Below are 21,016 nucleotides of genomic sequence, written 5' to 3' on the forward strand. Positions count from 1 at the left end.
AAATACAAGTTATGTTTAAAAGAGAGCAGGAGGATGAATTTGTGTGTAAGCTTAATAGCCAGAAAGGGAAGGTCAAAGGCATTTTGTCAGAATATCCAAAGTTTAAATTGGGATGACAGAAGTCCTAACAGAATTTAAACCATTCAAACAGTGTTCAGGGCTATGGTTTCTAGGCTGAGTCTGAAACAGTAAAACAAGTCATTAGGATTTACTGAGCAATTGGGAATAAGAGATGACACAGGTTTAATTTGTTGTGCCTTACTACTGAAAACAGAATATTGAATTGGTGATTAGATCCATTTCCAAGGAAGTTTTCCTGAATGATTTGCTGGATAAAGTGAAGTCTTGAAGCATCAAACAGTTTCTGTGCCATGCAACTAGGAACAAAGCAATCCTCATGGGTCAATGTCACGAGGAAGTCCTAAGAATAAACTTGATGGTTGACACAATCACCAGGACAATCAAACACAGCAGGACAAGGTGTGGCTTCACATACACCGAGGAAATGCTCAGTTGTCAATCAATTTGGTAAACTTCCTCCTGAAGGGCTGATGCCTGAAATGTCAATTCTCCTGCTCCTCGGATGCTGCCTGGCTCGATGCGCTTTTCCAGCACCGCACTTTTCGACATGTGGCTAAAGCAGCGCACCAAGACAAACAAACCACTCACCAAGAGTGAGCTTAAGCTGTGACACAGACCATCTGGGATCTGTGGGATACATGAAGTATTTAAGAAACTAAAATCACCTCTCAACCTTCTTCTCTCTAATGAAAACAGCGTCAAATCCCTCAGCCATTCCTCAAAAGATCTTCCCTCCATACCAGGCAGCATCCTAATAAATCTCCTCTGAACCCTTTCCAAAGCTTCCACATCCTTCCTATAATGCAGTGACCAGAACAGTGTGCAATACACCAAGTGCGGTCACACCAGAGTTTTGTACAGCTGCAGCGTGACCTTGTGGCTCCGAAACTCAATCCCTCCACCAATAAGAGGTAACACAATGTTTCCCTTCTTAACAACCCCATCAACCTGGGTGGCAAATTTCAGGGATCTGTGTACATGGACACCGGGATCTCTCTGCTCATCTACACTACCAAGAATCTTACCAGTAGCCCAGTATTCTGCATTCCTGTTACTCCTTCCAAAGTGAACCACCTCACACTTCTCCATATTAAACTCCATTTGCCACCTCTCAGCCCAGCTCTGCAGGTTATCGATGTTCCTCTGTAACCTACTACATCCTTCATCACTATCCACAACTCTACTGACCTTAGTGTCATCTGTAAATTTACTAACTCATCCTTCCATGCCCTCATTCAAGTCATTTATAAAATTAACAAACAGCAGTGGCCCTAAAACAAATTCTTGCAATACACCACTGGTAACTGAACTCCAGGATGAACATTTCCCATCAACCACCATCCTCTGTCTTCTTTCAGCTAGCCAATTTCTGATCCAAACCACTAATTCACCCTCAATCCCATGCCTCCCTATCTTGTGCAATAGCCTACCATGGGGAACCTTATCAAACCCCTTACTGAAATCCATATACACCACATCAACCACTTTACCCTCATCCACCTGTTTGGTCACCTGCTCAAAGAACTCAATAAGATTTGTGAGGCACGACCTACCCTTCACAAAACCTTGTTGACCAACTCTAATCAACTTATTTCTTTTTACATTATTATAAATCCTATCTCTTATAACCTTTTCCATCACTTTACCCACAACCGAAGTAAGGCTCACTGGTCTATAATTACCAGAGTTGTCTCTACTCCCCTTCTTGAACAAGGGGCAACATTTGCTATCCTCCAGTCTTCTGGCACTATTCCTGTAGACAATGACGACATTGAGATCAAAGCCAAAGGCTCTGCAATCTCCTCCCTAGCTTCCCAGAGAATTCTCAGATAAATCCCATCCAGCCCAGGTGATTTATCTATTTTCATACTTTCCAGAATTGCTAACACCTCCTCCTTGTGAACCTCAATCCCATCTAGTCTGGTAGCCTGTATCTCAGTATTCTCCTCGACAACATTGTCTTTTTCCAATGTGAATACTGTTGAAAAATATTCATTTAGTGCTCCCCTATCTCCTCGGACTCTACACACAACTTCCCACTGTGGTCCTTGATTGGCCCTAATCTTACTCTCATCATTCTTTTATTCCTGATATACCGGTAGAAAGCCTAAGGGTTTTCCTTGATGCTATCTGCCAATGACTTATTATGTCCCCTCCTGCCTCTTCTTAACTCTCTCTTTAGGTCTTTCCTGGCTAACCTGTAACTCTAAAGTGCCTTAACTGAGCCTTCATATCTCATCCTAACATAAGCCTTTTCTTCCTCTTGAAAAGAAGAAGGCTCCCTCCCTCGACCACTTCCTCCCTGCCTGACAGGTACATACTTACCAAGGACACACAGTAACTGTTCCTTGAATAAGCTCCACATTTTAATTGTGCCCATCCCTGCAGTTTCCTTTCCCATTCAATGCATCCTAAAATTTGCCTAATTGCATCATAATTGCCTTTCCCCCAGCTATATCCCTTGCCCTGCGGTATATACCTATCCCCTTTCATCGCTAAAGTGAACATAACTGAATTGTGGTCTCTATCACCAAAGTGCTCATCTACCTCCAAATCTAACACTTGGCTGGGTTCATTGCCCAGTACCAAATCCAATGTGGCATCGTCCCTTGTTGGCCTCCACCACTTCCTCTGGCAGCTTATTCCATACATGTACCACCCTCTGTGTGAAAACGTTGCCCTGTAGGTCTCTTTTATATCTTTCTCATCTCACCCTAAACTTATGCCCTCTAGTTCTGGACTCCCCAACCCCAGGGAAAAGACTTTGCCTATTTATCCTATCCTTGTCCCTCATAATTTAATTTTGTAAAACTCTATAAGGTCACCCCTCAGCCTCTGATGCTCCAGAGAAAACAGCCCCAGCCTGTTCAGCCTCTCCCTATAGCTCAGATCCTCCAACCCTGGCAACATCCTTGTAAATCTTTTCTGAACCCTTTCAAGTTTCACAACACCTTTCCGATAGGGAGGAGACCAGAATTGCATACAATATTCCAAAGGTGGCCTGTACAGCTGCAACATGACCTCCCAACTCCTGTACTCAATACTCTGACCGATTAAGGAAAGCATACCAAACACCTTCTTCACTATCTTATCTACCTGGAACTCCACTTTCAAGGAGCTATGAACCTGCACTCCAAGGTCTCTTTGTTTAGCAACACTCCCTAGGACCTTACCATTGAGTGTATAAGTCCTGCTAAGATTTGCTTTTCCAAAATGCAGCACCTCACATTTATCTGAATTAAACTCCATCTGCCACTTCTCAGCCCATTGGCCCAACTGGTCCAGATCCCGTTGTAATCTAAGGTAACCCTCTTCGCTGTCCACTACACCTCCAATTTTGGTGTTATCTGCAAAGTTAATTACTGTACCTCTTATGCTCGCATCCAAATCTTTTATGTAAATGACTAAAAGTAGAGGACCCAGCACCGATCCTTGTGGCACTCCACTGGTCACAGGCCTCCAGTCTGAAACAAGAACCCTCCACCACCACCCTCTGTCTTCTACCTTTGAGCCAGTTCTGTATCCAAATGGCTAGTTCTCCTTGTATTCCATGAGATCTAACCTTGCTAACCAGTCTCCCATGGGGAACCTTGTCGAACGCCTTACTGAAGTCCATATAGATCACATTTACCGCTCTGCCCTCATCAATCTTCTTCAAAAAGCTCAATCAAGTTTGTGAGAAATGATTTCCCACGCACAAAGCCATGTTGACTATCCCTAATCAGTCCTTGTACATCCTGTCCCTCAGGATTCCCTCCAACAATTTGCCCACCACCGAGGTCAGGCTCACCAGTCTATAGTTCCCTGGCTTGTCCTTACCCCCCTTCTTAAACAGTGGCACCACGTTTGCCAACCTCCAGTCTTCCGGCACCTCACCTGTGACTATCTCAGCAAGAGTCTCCGAAATAGCTGCAACATCATAATCCCAGGAACCAATCCATGCTGCAAGTTCACCAACCTTATTCCGGATACTCCTGGCGTGGAAGTAGATGCACTTCCAACCACCTTCCTACTTGCTGGTGCACTCTTGTGACCTTGAAATCTTATTTCTGACCTCACTACTCTCAATCCCCTGGACACTGGAACTACAATTTAGGTTTCCATTTCCCTGCTGAATTAAACATGTTGATCTATTTTTGCTAAAACCAACATGGGGTAATTGCTAATAATACATTCCTGTCTGAAGGTGTAAACATGTTCCCGCAGAACCTGGAGGCCACAGTGAAACTGATGCAGGTCAAACTTTCAGGATACAATGGTTTACCAAGTCCATGTGCAGGAGCAGATGTGGTACATATGGGTCCAAAAGGGAAAATACTGGAAAATCTCAGCAGGTCTGGTAGCATCTGGGTCAGTTAGACTCGAAACGACAGATGCTGCCAGACCTGCTGAGATTTTCCAGCATTTTCTCTTCTGGTTTCAGATTCAGAATCCGCAGTAATTTGCTTTCATTTGGTACATATGGATGGTCACAGGCCCATGACATTGTAGATGCTGCAGGACCAGCAACTGCAATTATACCAGAATGCCATAATCTGGCACTGGTCCGAACCCATGGAATCAATCAGATCTCAGAGCCAGGACTGAAACGGCAGCAGATTATTTCAGCATCGTTTGTAGAACTGAATGACAATGAAGAACAAAACGTATCGGTTCTGAATCAGCAGCCTGAGAATCCCAGCTCTCTGCTGTTGAGGGAAAACTGAAAGTTCAAGTACAAAAGGCTGAAAAACGAACTCAAGATAAATCCATCATCTTTGAGGTGGTATTTTCAAGTTTGAAGTCTTTAAGGGATTCCACTGCTCAACCTCCAAAGAGAGCAAGGAAAAAAGCATCAAAACCACAAGGATAGGTGCTATAAATCTGAAGCAAAAATAGAAATTGCTGCAGAACACATTCTGAAGAAGGGTCACTCGACCCAAAGATCCAGCTCTGCTTTCTCTCCATGGATACTGCCAGATCCGATGAGTTTCATCAGTCATGTCTGTCCTTGTTTAAGAAAGGAAGCATAAACTGTTTATCACAGTTAACGAAAGGGTTGCAAATCTATGGGAAGACCTGGAGCAACTTGCACGTAAGACAAACCAGGCTCAACATGAGAGGCCATTGAAACATTGATTTCAGCCCAAAGCGATATGGAACGTTGAGGACAAGTGGCAATACACAGCAGTTAAAATGAGGAGCTGCACATCACTCAGGGACAGTCAATTCAGGAATAAACAGCTGCAGCAATACTCTGTGAGAGAACTCAGTCAAGATGGAGAGGGAAACAAATGGAACCAGCAAGTGGAAGGAGTCCAGGCCTCCAGGAAAATAAAGGAAAGAAACAAGTAAACAAACATAAACAACTGTGGAAATCAACATCATCAGGAGATCAAAATTACAATCATGAGATCAGGGTGTTTCAATAAACTATCGATATTTCACAGATACTCAGAGGCTCATCTGTTATTGTATATAGTTCAGCTTTCTTTCGAAAAGAGGAAATTGTTACATGTGTGTCTTTGCTTTTATTAGGCTATACTTTTAAAAACTCTAGCTTCTGTGTGTGAGAGAGAGAATGTGTGTTTGTGTGTGTGTGAGAGACAGAGAATGTGTGTGTGTGAGACAGAGAGTGGATGTGTGTGTGTGAGACAGAGAATGTGTGTGTGTGTGTGACAGAGAGTGGGTGTGTGTGTGTGTGTGTGTGAGAGAGAGAGAATGTGTATGTGTGTGTGTGAGACAGAGAGTGGGTGTGTGTGTGTGAGAGAATGTGTGTGTGTGTGTGTGTGAGACAGAGAGTGTGTGTGTGTGTGTGTGAGAGACAGAGAGTGGGGGTGTGTGTGAGAGAGAGACAGAGAATGTGTGTGTGTTTGTGACAGAGAGTGGATGTGTGTGTGTGTGTGAGATAGAGAGTGTGTGTGTGTGTGAGAGAAAGACAGAGCGTGTGTGTGTGTGTGTGTGTGAGAGAGAGAGAGACAGAGAATGGGTGTGTGTGTGTATGAGAGAGAATGTGTGCGTGTGTGTGTGTGTGAGAGAGAAAGAGACAGAGAATGTGTGTGTGTGTGTGTGAGAGACAGAGTGTGTGTGTGTGTGTGTGTGTGTGTGTGTGTGTGTGTGATAGAGAATGTGTGTGTGTGTGTGAGACAGAGAGTGGGTGTGTGTGTGTCTGTGACTTTGTGTGTATGTTTGTATCGGCTTCGGTTCCACATATCAGAGTCAAAAAGTTTGTTGCTGGAAAAGCACAGCCGGTCAAGCAGCATCTGAGGAGCAGGAGAATCGACATTTTGGGCATAAGCCCTTCATCAGGAAGTCCTCACTTTCTCCTGACTTCACATATCAGTCGGACTGACTGGGAGTATATGCCAGTAGCAAGCAGGGAACTCTGCTGTAACGTTTGTTTTATAACTGAAATGTGTTTAATTATTTTAAATCCAATAAGGCCCACAGATAATCAATCTTGGAGGAGTGATTGATTCTTAGTTCGATTTCAACAACATGACAATGGTCTGTCTGCAAGAAGGCTGTAGATCAGAATTTTCAAAATTAATTGTGAAGGATTGCAACACCACTTCCCCCAAAACACCAACACCTTTCCTAACAAATAACATGGGGAAATAATTGCATGTTCTGGCCGTTGATCATGATCTCTCAATTACAAGCGACAGTTGCACAGAAGGGAGGCTTCAATGTTCCTGCCCCTTCCCCTGGTGTTTGGGTGCAGCGAGGAGTGCCCCAAGGTCCAGTACCAGGAGCAGCCATGTCTATAGGCCGTGCTGGAGCAGTGCACTGTGGGTATGATGGGGCAAGACGAGGGGTGTGGGAGGAGGCATTCATCAATTGATAAATAGAAGTTTATTCACAAGCACAGTGATGCACTCAAAATATTTTACAAGGTTCTTTTAAGGAGTAACAGATGTTTGATAGCAACAATCATTCACTGCCATTTGTGCTCCAGCATTGCTAAGCAAGTTAAATTGGTCTCTGTACTTTTAAACCCTTAAGGCATCTAATGGCTGATCCATCACCGTAAGTGTCATTTAGTGCAAACATGAAACATCAGTGTTACACTTAAAACACTTCAATATTAACACAGAACTGAGGACAGTCAAATAGCTTTTACATTTGATAATAAATGTCTTGCATTCTGGCTGACTCTATTTGAAATATATGGAATTATTATAATTGCAAATAAACTGTAGATTTTGTCTGAACAGAATCCAAGAGCAGGAGAGGCCATTACAGATTTTTCACTCACATTATCGAATGATTTAAGGCCCTTAGATCATAATATAAAGAGACACTGGTTAGCATTTACTGTGCTTGCACCTCATAAAATAGTTTTGCTACTACTGTTAATTTATTTATACTTCCAAATTATACTATACTTTCAGCTGGAAATAATGCTTACTGTAAGGTACTGATACGTAATTCTAAAGGTTAGATTCTTCCCCACAGTAATAACTCGTAATCTGTACAATAGAGTCCTCAGTCAATAGCTGTCATCTTGACTAAAGCCAATGAATTATTCTGTAACATTTGGTACATTTCTTCACTAATCTTCTGGTTTTTTGATTATCACTATGTCTCCGTCGTAATTGTGATGCCATGGTGTACAAAACATTTGTTGACATAAATATACAAATTATTTAAATTGTTTTTTAACTTGTTGATATTATTTTACTTTGATGTAGTTCCTCTATTACCTGTTTAAAGTGTACACAAGGCTGTCACACTGCTGGTGTTTTATTGTGACTTACCTAGGATTTCTTATTACTCATTGCCCCACTTCTAACTGAAATGTTGCCGAACTCAAATTGTAATAATAAGCACATAGTATTCTATGGAAAAAAAATTAGCTCATAATATCTTTACAAGCTAATACATAACTGATACCAAATTGCATTGCAATGAGAACATAAACATAATGACATAGTGCTCAGTACCTCTGCTAGTTTCACAAGACATTAAGCCAGTTAAAATACACAGATTCACAGCATCTTGATAACAAGGGAACTTCACATGTACATACAAAGATATTTATCTGCAAATATAATAAATGTTGCCACAAAACATTCCCAAATCCACTTCCTTAAGTATAACTAACACAGTGAAGAAGTTTATGACTGCCATTATACTATCGATGCTGGCTTTCGACTGTTTCATTTTAAAGTGTGTGGTGCCTTCGGCAGACCCAAGTGCTGTTGCTGACTTGTGCCAATAATCCAGCTGAACAACAAAGGAGCTGTTTGTGTGCAGAGTCCCACTGCCCCAGCTGGATAACGTTCAATGTCATAATACAGCAGGCAGCAGCAATGACTTCTTCCTATTTAGCAGATTTCATACTTCTAATTTTCAGAAAGATTTTTTATCATATTTATGAAAACGAGGCTTCATACAAGAATGGAATTGAAATATACATGCTCCAGAGCTGAGGGAGTGTAGTTTCACATGTTAGCGCTGGTCCCACTTCTTGGTCTTGGGCATTGATTAGACAGACAGCAAGCCAGGCAGCATCAGGAGGGGGAGAAGTCAACGTTTGGGATGTAACCCTTCTTCAGGTCTTGGGGTGGATGTCGGGGGAGCTGCAGATAAAGGGAGTAGCAGGGGTAGGGTGGTTGGTCAATGTGAGGAATGAATCCAGTTGGTGGCAGGGAGGTGTGGAAGGGAGGCAGTGGAGGTGGGAAGGGAGGCGGTGGAGGTGGGAAGGGAGGCAGTGGAGGTGGGAAGGGAGGCAGTGGAGGTGGGAAGGGAGGCGGTGGAGGTGGGAAGGGAGGCAGTGGAGGTGGGAAGGGAGGCAGTGGAGGTGGGAAGGGAGGCAGTGGAGGTGGGAAGGGAGGCAGTGGAGGTGGGAAGGGAGTTGGGGAATGGGCAGGGGGGCTATTTGAAATTGGAGAACTCAATGTTGAGTCCTCTGGACTGTAGGCTGCCCAGGCGGAAGATGAGATGTTGTTTCTCCAATTTGAGTTGTGGTTTGTTTTGTCAATGGACGAGACCAAGGATGGTCATGTCAGAAAGGGAGTGAGAAGGGGAATGAAAATGAGCAGTGACTGGGAGGGCCTTTACAGCCCAGCTCGACTCAGATGCTCGGTGACCGTTTCCTAAGTTTACATTTGGTCTCCCCGATCTAGAGAAGACCACATCAGGAGCAGCTGATGCAGCAAACTAGGATGGAGGAGGGGCAGGTGAACCTCAGTCTCACCTGGAAGGACGGTTTGGGGCCCTGGATGGAGGTGGGAGAGGTGGGGGAGGGGGGGGTGCCAGCAGATTTCGCATCTTTTCTGGTTACAGGGGAAGTTTCGTGGAGGGGTTGGTGGGGAGTGTGGCGCAAACTAAGGACTGTCAAACAGAACTGTCCTTGTGGAAGGTAGAGAGGGGTGGGTGGAGGGAAGATGTTCCTGGTGATGGAGTCTAGTTGGAAATGGCAGAAGTGTTGAAAGTTGATGCGTTGGATGCAGAGACTGGTGAGGTGGTAGGTGAGGACAAGGGGGACTCTGTCTTTATTGTGTTGGGAGGGGTTTAGAGCAGTGGAACATGGAATGGAGGTGGTGCAGAGAAGGGCTCGATGGATGATGGAGGGAGGAAAAGCATGTTATTCAAAATAGGTGGACACCTGGGATGCATGTGAGTGGAATGTCTCCTCATCTGAGCAGATGCGGCTGAGGTAGAGGATTTGGGAGAATGGGATAGAGTTCTTTCAGGATACTGGGTGGGAGGAGGCAGTTGTCTGTGGGTTTTAGTAAACGTCTGTCTGGAGACTGTCGCTGGAGATGGAAATGGAGAGGTCAAGAAAGGAGAGGCAAGGGTCCAGGATGGACCAAGTGAATTTGAAGGTGGGGTGGAAGTTGTGGGTGAAATCAATGAACTGCTCCAGTTCAGCCTGGGTGCAGGATGCAGCACTGATGCAGTCATCGATGTAATGGTGGAAGAGGTGGGGCCCAGAGCCTGTGTAGGTGCTAAAGAGGGATGTCCAATACAGCCAACTGATGGCACTCGGCTTCCTGATTAAGCTGTAACTTTTACAATAGCATACAACCAAAATTACCTGACATAAACATGAAAGCAGTGTCATAATAGATTTGTTAAACTCTTCTGCTGAATATATATTAACTAAATGACACCCAATTAGTTTTCAACATATCAGTATTTGGATGTTTGATGGTCAAACCTAGAGCAGCCATGATCTTATCACATGGTTAGCCTCCTATATTCTCAATTTTCAGATTTACATTTCTGTAAGCTTTTCATTTTAGCTTTATCTTGCCTCTTACACAAACTATAAACCCTTACTTTTTTTTGATTTAATTACTATGTCACACCTACTTATCTTCTATGTAACTTGATAGATTAAGTGAACAAACAAAATTAATTGTAATAAAAGTAACATGTAGGGCAAAAGTGATGGAATAAAATGCATAAATATTGACGACAGTAAACATTAGAGGACTGGAATTGTTTAAATGAGTGCATTACCAGAGGATATAAAACACAAGGTCATTCCTACAACATGAGAGTTTGCAGTAATGTTTCAGCTGGAGTCTGAAAGCTGCTGATTGATTGTGTTTTGGATGAGCAATATTTACTGAGTGTTGTGAATGGATTACTTTCAATTCTTCCTATCGCAAATAATAAGTTAGAGACAATTTTACTTATAAATGATCTTTAGTAATGTTTTGTGTTTTGACTTGATACATTTACTAATTAGTATTTGCCTGAAAATCTTATTTCATGATATACTACAAGATATTTTTCCAACATTTTGTTTCCAATTAAAATAAATTAGTGTAATCATTATTTATATGCAGGTGTTTAGTGTAAGGTTTGCACCTCATCATCAAAGTAGTTACAATTAAAATTCTCCTAATAAGCGCATGTAAGCACATTATTCATAAAGAACATAGATCTGCCTTTTAAGACCATGCCAACAAAGTATATACTTGATTGCTCAGTAAAAACACTGCTAATTGCAATGTTGAATGCTTGCAACTCAGAATCATCCAATATGACATTTGTTCATGCTACATCTCATTAATCTAAAGCACAGTTTAAATGCTTTGTTTGCAAATTATAATTATTTTGATTACACCAGTTACTGATAGTAATGCTTATTTGCAATGCATCCTTTTGAATTTGTTTAATTACATCTTGAAACATGGCGGAGAAGATTAATTAACCCACCTGGCTTCCTGGCATACACTCCTGGCTTGGATCTGTCATACTCATATACATGTTCTCACCATCAAACTGTGAACAGAATAATAAATATTCAGAATGCATCTAAACTTAAAGTCTAGTAATAATGCACATTAGAACCAAATGTAGATCTTATTGAAAGGTTTGTTTCTTTTCACATTGCATGTCTTTGATCTATTTGTTCCTATCCTCATTGACTCTGGATGCCAGTGATTTGAGGCAATTAGTGCAGTAGTAATTACATCAGGCAGGCAAGAAATGAATGGTTTCCTTTCATCTGCAATCTGTTATGAAACAAAATGGCTCATTCTCGGCAGCATACACACACATATTGCTATTAGTCTTAATGAATTGCTAAATGAATCGCACTGTTTCTGGCAGGGTAGAAGAATGATGAAGTGTATCGAAAGTACTCTGATTTGCTCCAGATTTCAGTGTTACGGTTTGGCTGCAGGGAGTGTATGTGTGCACATACAAAAAGAAATGGTCCAATATTTGAAAATATTTCTTGGTTTCAGCATAGCAACACTCTAATATCTCAGTGTTATTGCATTTTCAAATTGATTGAGCCAGTTTTCATGTTTTGTAGACATCATAGACCAATCAATCTGCTCAGGTACGTTGGAATGTACTGCTGGAGCAGGTGGAACTACAGCTCAGGCCTCCAGGCTCAGAATAGGCACACTCCCATTGCCACAGAAAGCTGTTTTATCACTATGTTCCGTACATTCACTGATGAAACTCAGGTGATGCTTGTTAAATACTTATTAATGGATATGCTACAAATTGTGGGTTTTGTTCAATTATTCTACGCTGATGCTATGATTGACTAACTTATGGAACTATATTCTCATGACAATTAGTTCACTTTGTTTCTTTACAAAGTGGGCTTCATTGTACTCTACTGAAGGTATTTGTAAGACCATTAGAGAGAGATGGTGGTTTAACCTGAGGGTCGCTACGCTTCAGGTGTGGCAGGAGATTGAGGTGAAGGAGTCCTTCTCAGTCTGTGCGGGAATTGAACCCACGCTGTTGGTGTCACGTTACAGTGCAAACCAGCCGTCCATTCCGCTGAGCTAACCCAACCTCAGTGGGGCCTTTTTTTTCTTGAAACTGACACTTCAAAACTGAGGAACTCCTTAGTTCAGACCATCTGAAGTTCACAGGCTTTGGTTCAGGTAGCCTCACAGGGGAGGCAGTGGGGTGCTGATAATATCACGGGGCAAGTCAGCCAGAATACCAGGGACGTGAGTCTGAATCTCAATGTGGAATTTAAATTCAATTTAAAAATCTGGAATTGAAACCTAACCAAATAGTAACCATGTTGGAAAAATTCCATCTGGTTCAGTAATGACCTTTAGGGAAGGAAATCTGCCATTCTTACCTGGCCTGGCCTACATGTGACTGCAGACCCACAGTAATGTGGTTGCTTCTGAAATGGCCCCTGCAGGCCAGTTAAGGAACATCAATAAATGTAGGCTCAGCCAGCATCCCATGAACTTATCAAAGTTAGTATTAAAATTATAACTTCTGGCATTGCTCAAAACTACATTTAACTGCTCAAGTAAGAATGTGTAAATAAATAACATGATAAAGACATCGGGGTGGGTTTAATAGAAATAAATAAAGAAATGGGACAAATATAAAAACATCTTCACTATTTTGCATTTCATTCAAGTACATTAAAGTAAAAAGCTCCCTCTTTGGGTGGAGGGATGAGAGGTTAAGTTTTAACTTGAAAAAAAATTCTTGAGATTTATAGATTAGTCTGAAACTTTCTGTGCATTTAGATTGATATTACAACAGTTCAGTTCCCAAATCTAAACTTACAAAGCAGTTCTGAATCCAAATCCAAAAAAAACTTTGATCTTGAGGCTTCTTTCTGACATTTTTGAAAATTGCGGCAGTCAACAGAATGCAATATTATTCAAACAAAATCCTGAACATTGCTTTCCCTCTACAATCCCAGAGAACCACAATATGTACACAATCAATAACCAGTCAAATGTAAACACTACTACCGAATACCCTTTCAACTGGGCCAAAGCAAAGTTCATGATACAATGTCTGAAATCATTGATAAAACCACATAAATATATGTTCAGCAGTTGTGGCTTTACTTTGCAAAGATTAAATGAACACCATACAACAATATAAGTCTATCGCCATCTCAACACTATAAGTAGCACATAGTATTACTTATAAAACTCTTTAAGAGGATGGCTAAGTGTTTAATTAACATCTAAAATCACTTCTGTGTCTACAATAACGGAACCCAATGGAACTCTCAGCCTCTGGGACAGTTTCCAAGTTGATGTACTATATCCTTATTTTAAGAGCTAGAATCCCATTGATTACTCAACATTATTTCATTACAGCAGCAAGCTAATCCTTTTATTTCATCATGAATTTTCTGTACAGCCTTTCAACATTAGAATTTATCTCCTAACTGTTCAACAGTGATTTTTGAGCTAGTTAACAAAATACCAGAGGAAACCTGCACATATCTCTTTCTGGCCCAGTACGCTCCCAATTTTCACCAGCAGTACTCAATTTTTTTCAGGTGTTTCAATCTTAAAGGAATTCCAAAATTGTCCCTGTGCCACTGACATATTTCTGGGTGGAGGTTTGTGCTGAAAGCCAGATTCCTGACAATGTGTCAAACAATGACACGCACCCACCGGAGATTCAGATTGAGGGACACCATGACCATGAACATTTGAGGGTATGGCCTTATCTCCTTCTGGCTGCAGTTGTACGTATTTACAAGATCTCAATTACTTTTTAAGTGCTACATAAGGAAGGACACTGACTCCAGCACTGACCAAGGAAGTAGTTGATGGGCTTGGAAAAGAGAAGGAAGAGAACAAGGCAGAGAAAGCGAGGGGGCAGCCCACTCCTCATTCCCAAACAGTTCCATACGCTAACCGTCCTCTGTTACTGACCATCAGACAGAAAGAACATGTGCACATTAGGTTCGTTTCAACACATTAAAATCAGTAGCAATCATTCTCTGGTTCATTTCTCATGGGAAAGCTTTTATTAATCAGAGTGAATCTGCCCTGCTTAAAATTTAAACAAAGCTTGATAGTTAACTTTCAGTCATCATTCTCTTGACAATGCCTCAATGAACCAGAATCCACTGCTAACCAATCAGCTCTCTCCTTTACTTTGTTATTTCTTGCAAATTCTACCGCTTAGGGCAAAATGAAAAGCTTCACGAAAATGTGTCTTTGTTCAGAAATATTCAGTTTCTGCAATGACTCCAAAAAGAGTGCTACATGGAAGGTCCATCTGTACAGCTGGATCTCACGGTAACTCACATTTCTTGGCGATAAACACTGGTTTTGATGAACAGAAATCAAAACATTCAGTCAGCTGAAGAGCCAGCTTTTTGAAGCCAATCTACTTCTCCATTAATGTTTGCTTGCTTGTAGAGGTAAGGTCAGTCATCCCACTGATTGGTATGCAGCTAGAAACATTAGCCCTGAAGAAGCGTTACACCTGATCGTCAACTTCTGATGCTGCCTGGCCTGCTGTGTTCTTCTAGCCTCCTGCCTGTCTCCCACTAATATCAGCAACGGCATCCTCCTCTATTTGTAGCTATTGGAAAATGAAAAGACACATTCCTAACAGCTCTATTTAAATTTTAGATGCTCCTGATTAAGCCATTATTTACACACACAAAGCTATGATTCTCCCTGGACATATTGAAGTCACCAATAAGAGGAGACAAAGATTTCTGAAGAAACTCATAACAGAGCTGTGCAAAAGTCTGCAAGTGGGACTTACAAATTCTCTCCAGGCTAGGACCAGCTTTGCCAATGGCATTAAAGTTTACTGCTGCCATGAACTTAATATAACAGGCTCCAACCTGTTATGGACGGCACAGTGGCTCAGTGGTTAGCACTGCGGCCTCACAGCACCAGGGTCCCAGGAACGATTTCAGCCTCGGGCGACTGACTGTGTGGAGTTTGCACATTCTCCCCGTGTCTGCGTGGGTTTCCTCCGGGTGCTCCGGTTTCCTCCCACAGTCCAAAGATGTGCAGGTCAGGTGAATTGGCCATGCTAAATTGCCCACAGGGTTATGTGCATTAGTCAGAGGGAAATGGGTTTGGGTTGGTTACTCTTCGGAGGGTCAGTGTGGACTGGTTGGGCCAAAAGGCCTGTTTCCACACTGTAGGGAATTTAATTAAAAAAAACCAAGCATCTACGGGTGACCCCTGGCACATTTCACAACCTTCCATCCAAATTTGCATTGCATGGGTCAAGGACACGTCAATTGCCAAAATCTGTAATTGAATTCATTTCCTTTGGGAAAGTAATCAGCAACTGGAAACGGGCCACCTCCACCATATGGCAGGATGCTCCAGGGTTCACTGACAACACCAGAGGCCAGAAAAGCCCCCTTCCCCAGGGCAACTCCATTTAGAGACTGAAAGCAGTTGCAATCTATTGTTTTCCGGCTGGTCTGTAAGCAAAAGAACTAGACTTGTTCTTGTGTTGCTGTTACCGTGGCAAGTCCTTGGATTACTACAGCTCATGGCAATCAGTAGTTGCCAGGATTTACTGAAATGAGGATTGAGTAACTGAAGGCCCTCCTACTGCAGCTGTGGATTATAATCACTATGGCATCCTGAAGAAAAGATCTGAGGATTTAATTCTCTCACAATCTCCATGAAGTATCCTCCTGCATCTTCATGTAGTGATTTCAAAAACTGGACTGAACAACCTACTGGTCCAATCTATTGCTGTAAGTGTCTCCTATATTAGCAAATCAGCCTTGGCTGAATACCAAGAACAATGTCCTGAGTGAGAAGTTTCTGAGTTCAGAGTTTACCCTCGAGTCCTGGGCACATGACACTGAGTGCAGCTCGACTGAAAGTGCAGCATTTGACCTCAGTGTCGAACTGCCGGGAGGTTGCTGACAGAGTGATCAGTAGTTGTCTGGTCTCGAGTATGGAGCCAGTGTCCTAAGGAATAGTGAGCCAGGGAAGGTCGGTATATGCTTCTTGGTGCCACCTCTACCCCTAATTGTTTCGAGTCACCCAGATTGCTGTGTGTCTGGAGTCACGTGTAGGTCAGGCCAGGTCAGGTCAGGATGGGAGTTTCCTTCCTTGAAGGACATTAGTGAACCAGATGAGTTTTTGTTGACAATCGACAATATTGTTGTACATTGTAACATGACGTCCCAATGCCTATACTCAATGCTCTGACCAGTGAAGGCATGCGTGCTAAACACCTTCTTCCTGTCTATCTGTGACGTCACTTCCAAGGGACTATGTACCTGCACCTCGAGGTCTCTGTGTTCAACACACCCCAGGACCCGACCAAAACCTGTGTAAGAACTGCTCCGGTTTGTCTTATCAAAATGTAACATCTCGCATTTATTGAAATTAAACTCCACCTGCCATTCCTTATATTACTTGAGCATGATGCCATTGTGTTCTGAGATAACTTTCTTCACTGTCCCCCACACTAGCAATTTTGGTGTCATCCGCAAACTTACTAACCATGCCTCCTATATTCTCATCCAAAGCATTTCTATAAATGATAAACAACAGTTCACTCCCTGACAACAAGGAAAGGCCTTGAGGGGTTGGTGGCTGTTACTGAGGGATGTCTGAGAGTTTTATGGTGGGGAGGGAATCTTGGATCCGGTGAAAGGGAAAGAGGGGGTTGGGGGGTACACTTTCTTTGGGCAGGTGTCACTAAAGAGAAAGGGATTCTATTGTAAAGGATGCTTCCAAAGCACACAGGACACCCACTGAATGAGGTGCCCACTTTCTTCCTGCCTTTGCTCATGTGGGCATTTAAAAACAGAGTGCCACTCTCATCCAACTGCCCACACCACTTAGACTTTGGTGTGGGCAGCCTAATATTGGGGTCAGCTGACTTTCAACAGGTTCAACTCACCCTTAGTTATTACTAATGGTGGCTGGTATCCCAGTGCTAGCATCTACCCACCCTGTGTTATAGGAACGAGCAGGAAGGTAATGGGTGGCAACCTCATTGGTTCTTACGTGCCTCCCCCCTTCTCCCTCCATCTCCCCCACTGAAAACACACTCAGTAACATTCAGCCCATTATCTATTCCTTCAATTAAACAAAAATCTGCCGATACTGGAAATTTGAAACAAAAACAGAAATTGCTGAAGATCTCAGACCCCTGCTGAGATTTTCCATCTATTTCTTCAGATATTTTACAAACCTGGATCATATCACTTCTCAGTTTTGTCATCTTTGTCTTCAATGAAAATCAATTAGGATAAAGTGAGGGCTGCAGACACTGGAGATCAGAGTCAAGAGTGTGGTGCTGGAAAAGCACAGCAGGTCAGGCAGCATCGGAGGAGCAGGAGAATTGATGTTTCGGGCTTAAGCCCTTCATTAGGTCATGTTTGGAGAAAATCTCTGAGTATGTGAGTGAGGAATTAAAACACTCCACACGAAAGGCAAGTGAAAATCATCAGCAGTTTAGTCACAAAATTAAGTTTTGTTCAACAAGAACATCTTCCCTTGCTGTATAAAACTATGGTGCTACTGAACATCTTTAAACACACAAAATACTTTGTGTGGGTTGAGCAGATTGCTATTAATTTATTCTTGTCCAGAGATATGTTTAATATTCATAGAGATGGAAGATCACTTTGAACTGTTAACTAAGCAGTTCTAAGTAACATAATTGGAATCAATGTTAACTATTTATATAAAACATCCATTTTCTCGGAGGCCCAATTAGTTTAAACAAGTTTGGCAATGGATCTTGGAATGGGCACAGGACTCTTGGTTGGGTATTAGCCTTGTACTCATCTCAGGCAGGCACAGAACCGCCTGAAACAATCAAGGGCCTGATAAACTTAGCTGTGGTTTAATAATTCCTGCACTTCTGGCATGAGCATTTAATGTGCTAAATTTAAAATTGTCATGCCTGTTTTATGCTTTAATATGGTTTGACAATGTTGAATTTGTAGCCCATTGGAATTCGAAGTGTTGATGTTATGCTTGATGTGAATATTTTTATAACAAGTTAGCCAAGAGGTCTGCAACCAACCCGTCTATAAGAAGTACATTTTTGTACCATGGTCTATATTAAAATTGATCATATTGTAATCAGGATGCATGCTTCCTGACTAAAGACATGGCATCTTTATGTTGTTTGTTGTAATATAAATGTTGACTTAGTTAAACATTTTCCCTTAATCCTCTTGTTAAACAACAAATATACTCCTATTGTTGTGCAACATTTGACGTCCCCAGTACTACGATGATGTTTGGATTTCTATTTTAATTGTGATTTTCGTAGCAGTGCAGCTGGTTACGTTTCTTGTGAAAATATTTTTGTTTACTGTTTTAACAATTTAAGGCTAATTCTATTAATCCACACATCTGAAAGGATCAGTTCCCTCAGGGTTCAATTAACGGAAAACCCAATTTAAATTTAAATGTCAACACTGGCTTTTAGTTGAGACCATTTGCAGTAGTATATATTTCTTTATATTGGTTCGGGTTTCCTGATTACTGTCTGTATTCTGTTTGCTTACAATGAGCACATTCTGATTTTTATTAAATATGATGATTACACAAGAGCCATTCTTAATCTTAGAATGTACCTACTTTTCAGTGAAACCATGCTGGACAGGATGCCAAATTGAATTACTGAGATTTTTTTGAACATATAGCTGAATAATAAGCAGCTGAAAGTAGGTCAGGATTGTAAATGATGGAGTAGCCCCCCTCCCCCAGACATACAGTAGGAATATGTCGGCAGCCTCAGAGAGGAATTCATCATTGCTTTATACTCCTTATATGGACTTGTTCTGTTTTTCCCAAATATGCAATTTGGCAAAATGCATAATTTGTGAATAACGAAAATTATACTGCTATCCTTAAAATCCACACAACATCGGGCATCCTGCAGAGGGTGTTTGTTTACTTACTCACAAGATCTATCATTTTATATGAAGGTAGAGCAGGACACAGTCATTGTCATTTTAAATGCATTTTGAAAATGCAGATATACTGATAATACATAAAGGAAACCTTTTAGTCTCACTGTACTTGCAACCACAACATCAGTATCAAGGTGAATGGAAAAATATTTGGTTTTCTTTTGTCAGAATTCTCAAATGTTATGTTTTGTAATTAATTAAAGAACAGTAACATGAGCTTTAATTATTATAAATCATCTCACAACAAATCTATGGCCGCAGGGAGAAATTAAATAGAATCTGAATTAATCACCAAACAAATCTGAGAGCATCAACTGTACCACTGACACAAAAACTTTGCTGCAAATTTCAGTTCTTATTTTGGATCTAAAATATTTTTACAATGAGCTAATTCAACTGAGAAAACAAGACAGGCTATTCCTACAATGATTTACAATTTCCAAATTGCAAACAGCAATTATGAACAATAAACTTGATACAGCAGAGCAATTTAGAAATATAATTTGTGAAGATACATTCCAGTCAAAACTGATAAAGTTGTTGTAAATTATTGTAAACTTTTGACATACTTAAATTCTACCAGAAAATAAATAAAGCTAATCATTCATGAAATCATTTTCCTCCGCTACATTGATGACTGCATCAGTGCCACCTCGTGCTCCCGCAAGGAGTTTGAGCAGTTCATCAACTTCACCAACACATTCCAGCCCCACCTGAAATACACCTGGACCATCTTTGACACCTCATTCCCCTTCCTGGATCTCTCCGTCTCCATCAACGGTGACCAACTCAACACTGACATTTCCTACAAGCCCACTGACTCACACAGCTACCTGGATTACACCTCCTCCCACCCTGCCTTCTGCAAAAATGCCATCCCATATTCCCAATTTCGCTGCCTCTGCCACATCTGCTCCCAGCAGGACCAGTTTGACCACAGAACACACCCACATGGCCTCCTTCTTTAAAGACCGCAATTTCTCCTTCCAAGAGGTTGATGATGCCCTCCAGCACATCTCATCCACGCCCCGCATCTCTGCCCTCGAACCCCACCCATCCAACCGCAAAAAGGACAGAACCCCCTTGGTCCTCACCTTCTACCCCACCAACCTCCACAAACGTCACATCATCCTCCAGCATTTCAGCCACTTACAAATGGACCCCACCACCAGAGATATATTTCTCTCCCCACCCTAATCTGATTTCTGTAAAGACTGTTCCCTCCGCGACTACCTGGTCAGGTCCACGCCCCTAACTACACACCCATGTCTCTCGGCACCTTCCCCTGCTGCCGCAGGAATTGCAAAACCTGTGCCCACACCCCCCCACCCTCCCATTCATCTCTCCACCCCTGAGGCTCACAGCCTCATTCTTAATGAAGGGCTTTTGCCCGAAACATCGATTCTCCTGCTCCTCAGATGCTGCCTGACCTGCAGTGCTTTTCCAGCACCACACTCTCGACCATGAAATCATTTCGACAACTTACGCTGTTACATAGTTCAAATTTGTCAGTCCCTTCAGTAATAATCTCTATTAGCTGTATTGTGATTGCTTGATTTTACCAAGTAAAAATAATTGTCAATTTATTACCTAATTATTTTACAATCACTTTGTGATATCAGCTCCTTAGAATGAAATTTAATGAGAAATACGGAGAATTCTGACCCACAATGAGGTATATCAGATTTAACTCTTTTGCTGTTTTCCTCAGCAGCCTAACTTTTCCTATTGTTTAGATTAAACACCCTATTCCACTGTGATGAAGATGTAGGGAAAGAAAACAAAGCCTTGCCATCCATAGCTTCTTTCAAAGAC

At 41.8% G+C, this 21,016-nt stretch overlaps 1 protein-coding gene across 3 annotated transcripts in view; it reads right to left on the reverse strand.

The window, feature by feature from the left end:
* The window catches only part of tox (thymocyte selection-associated high mobility group box), a 463,082-nt gene that overhangs the window by 189,340 nt on the left and 252,726 nt on the right, over window positions 1-21,016 (reverse strand). For all 3 annotated transcript variants that reach the window (XM_060824082.1, XM_060824080.1, XM_060824081.1), the window contains one exon: window positions 11,239-11,304. In XM_060824082.1, the coding sequence (XP_060680065.1) occupies window positions 11,239-11,304 (66 nt within the window). The remainder of the gene's footprint in view (window positions 1-11,238; window positions 11,305-21,016) is intronic.

Source organism: Hemiscyllium ocellatum, chromosome 4, assembly GCF_020745735.1.
Source record: "Hemiscyllium ocellatum isolate sHemOce1 chromosome 4, sHemOce1.pat.X.cur, whole genome shotgun sequence".
In the NCBI taxonomy this organism is placed as follows: Eukaryota; Metazoa; Chordata; class Chondrichthyes; order Orectolobiformes; family Hemiscylliidae; genus Hemiscyllium; species Hemiscyllium ocellatum.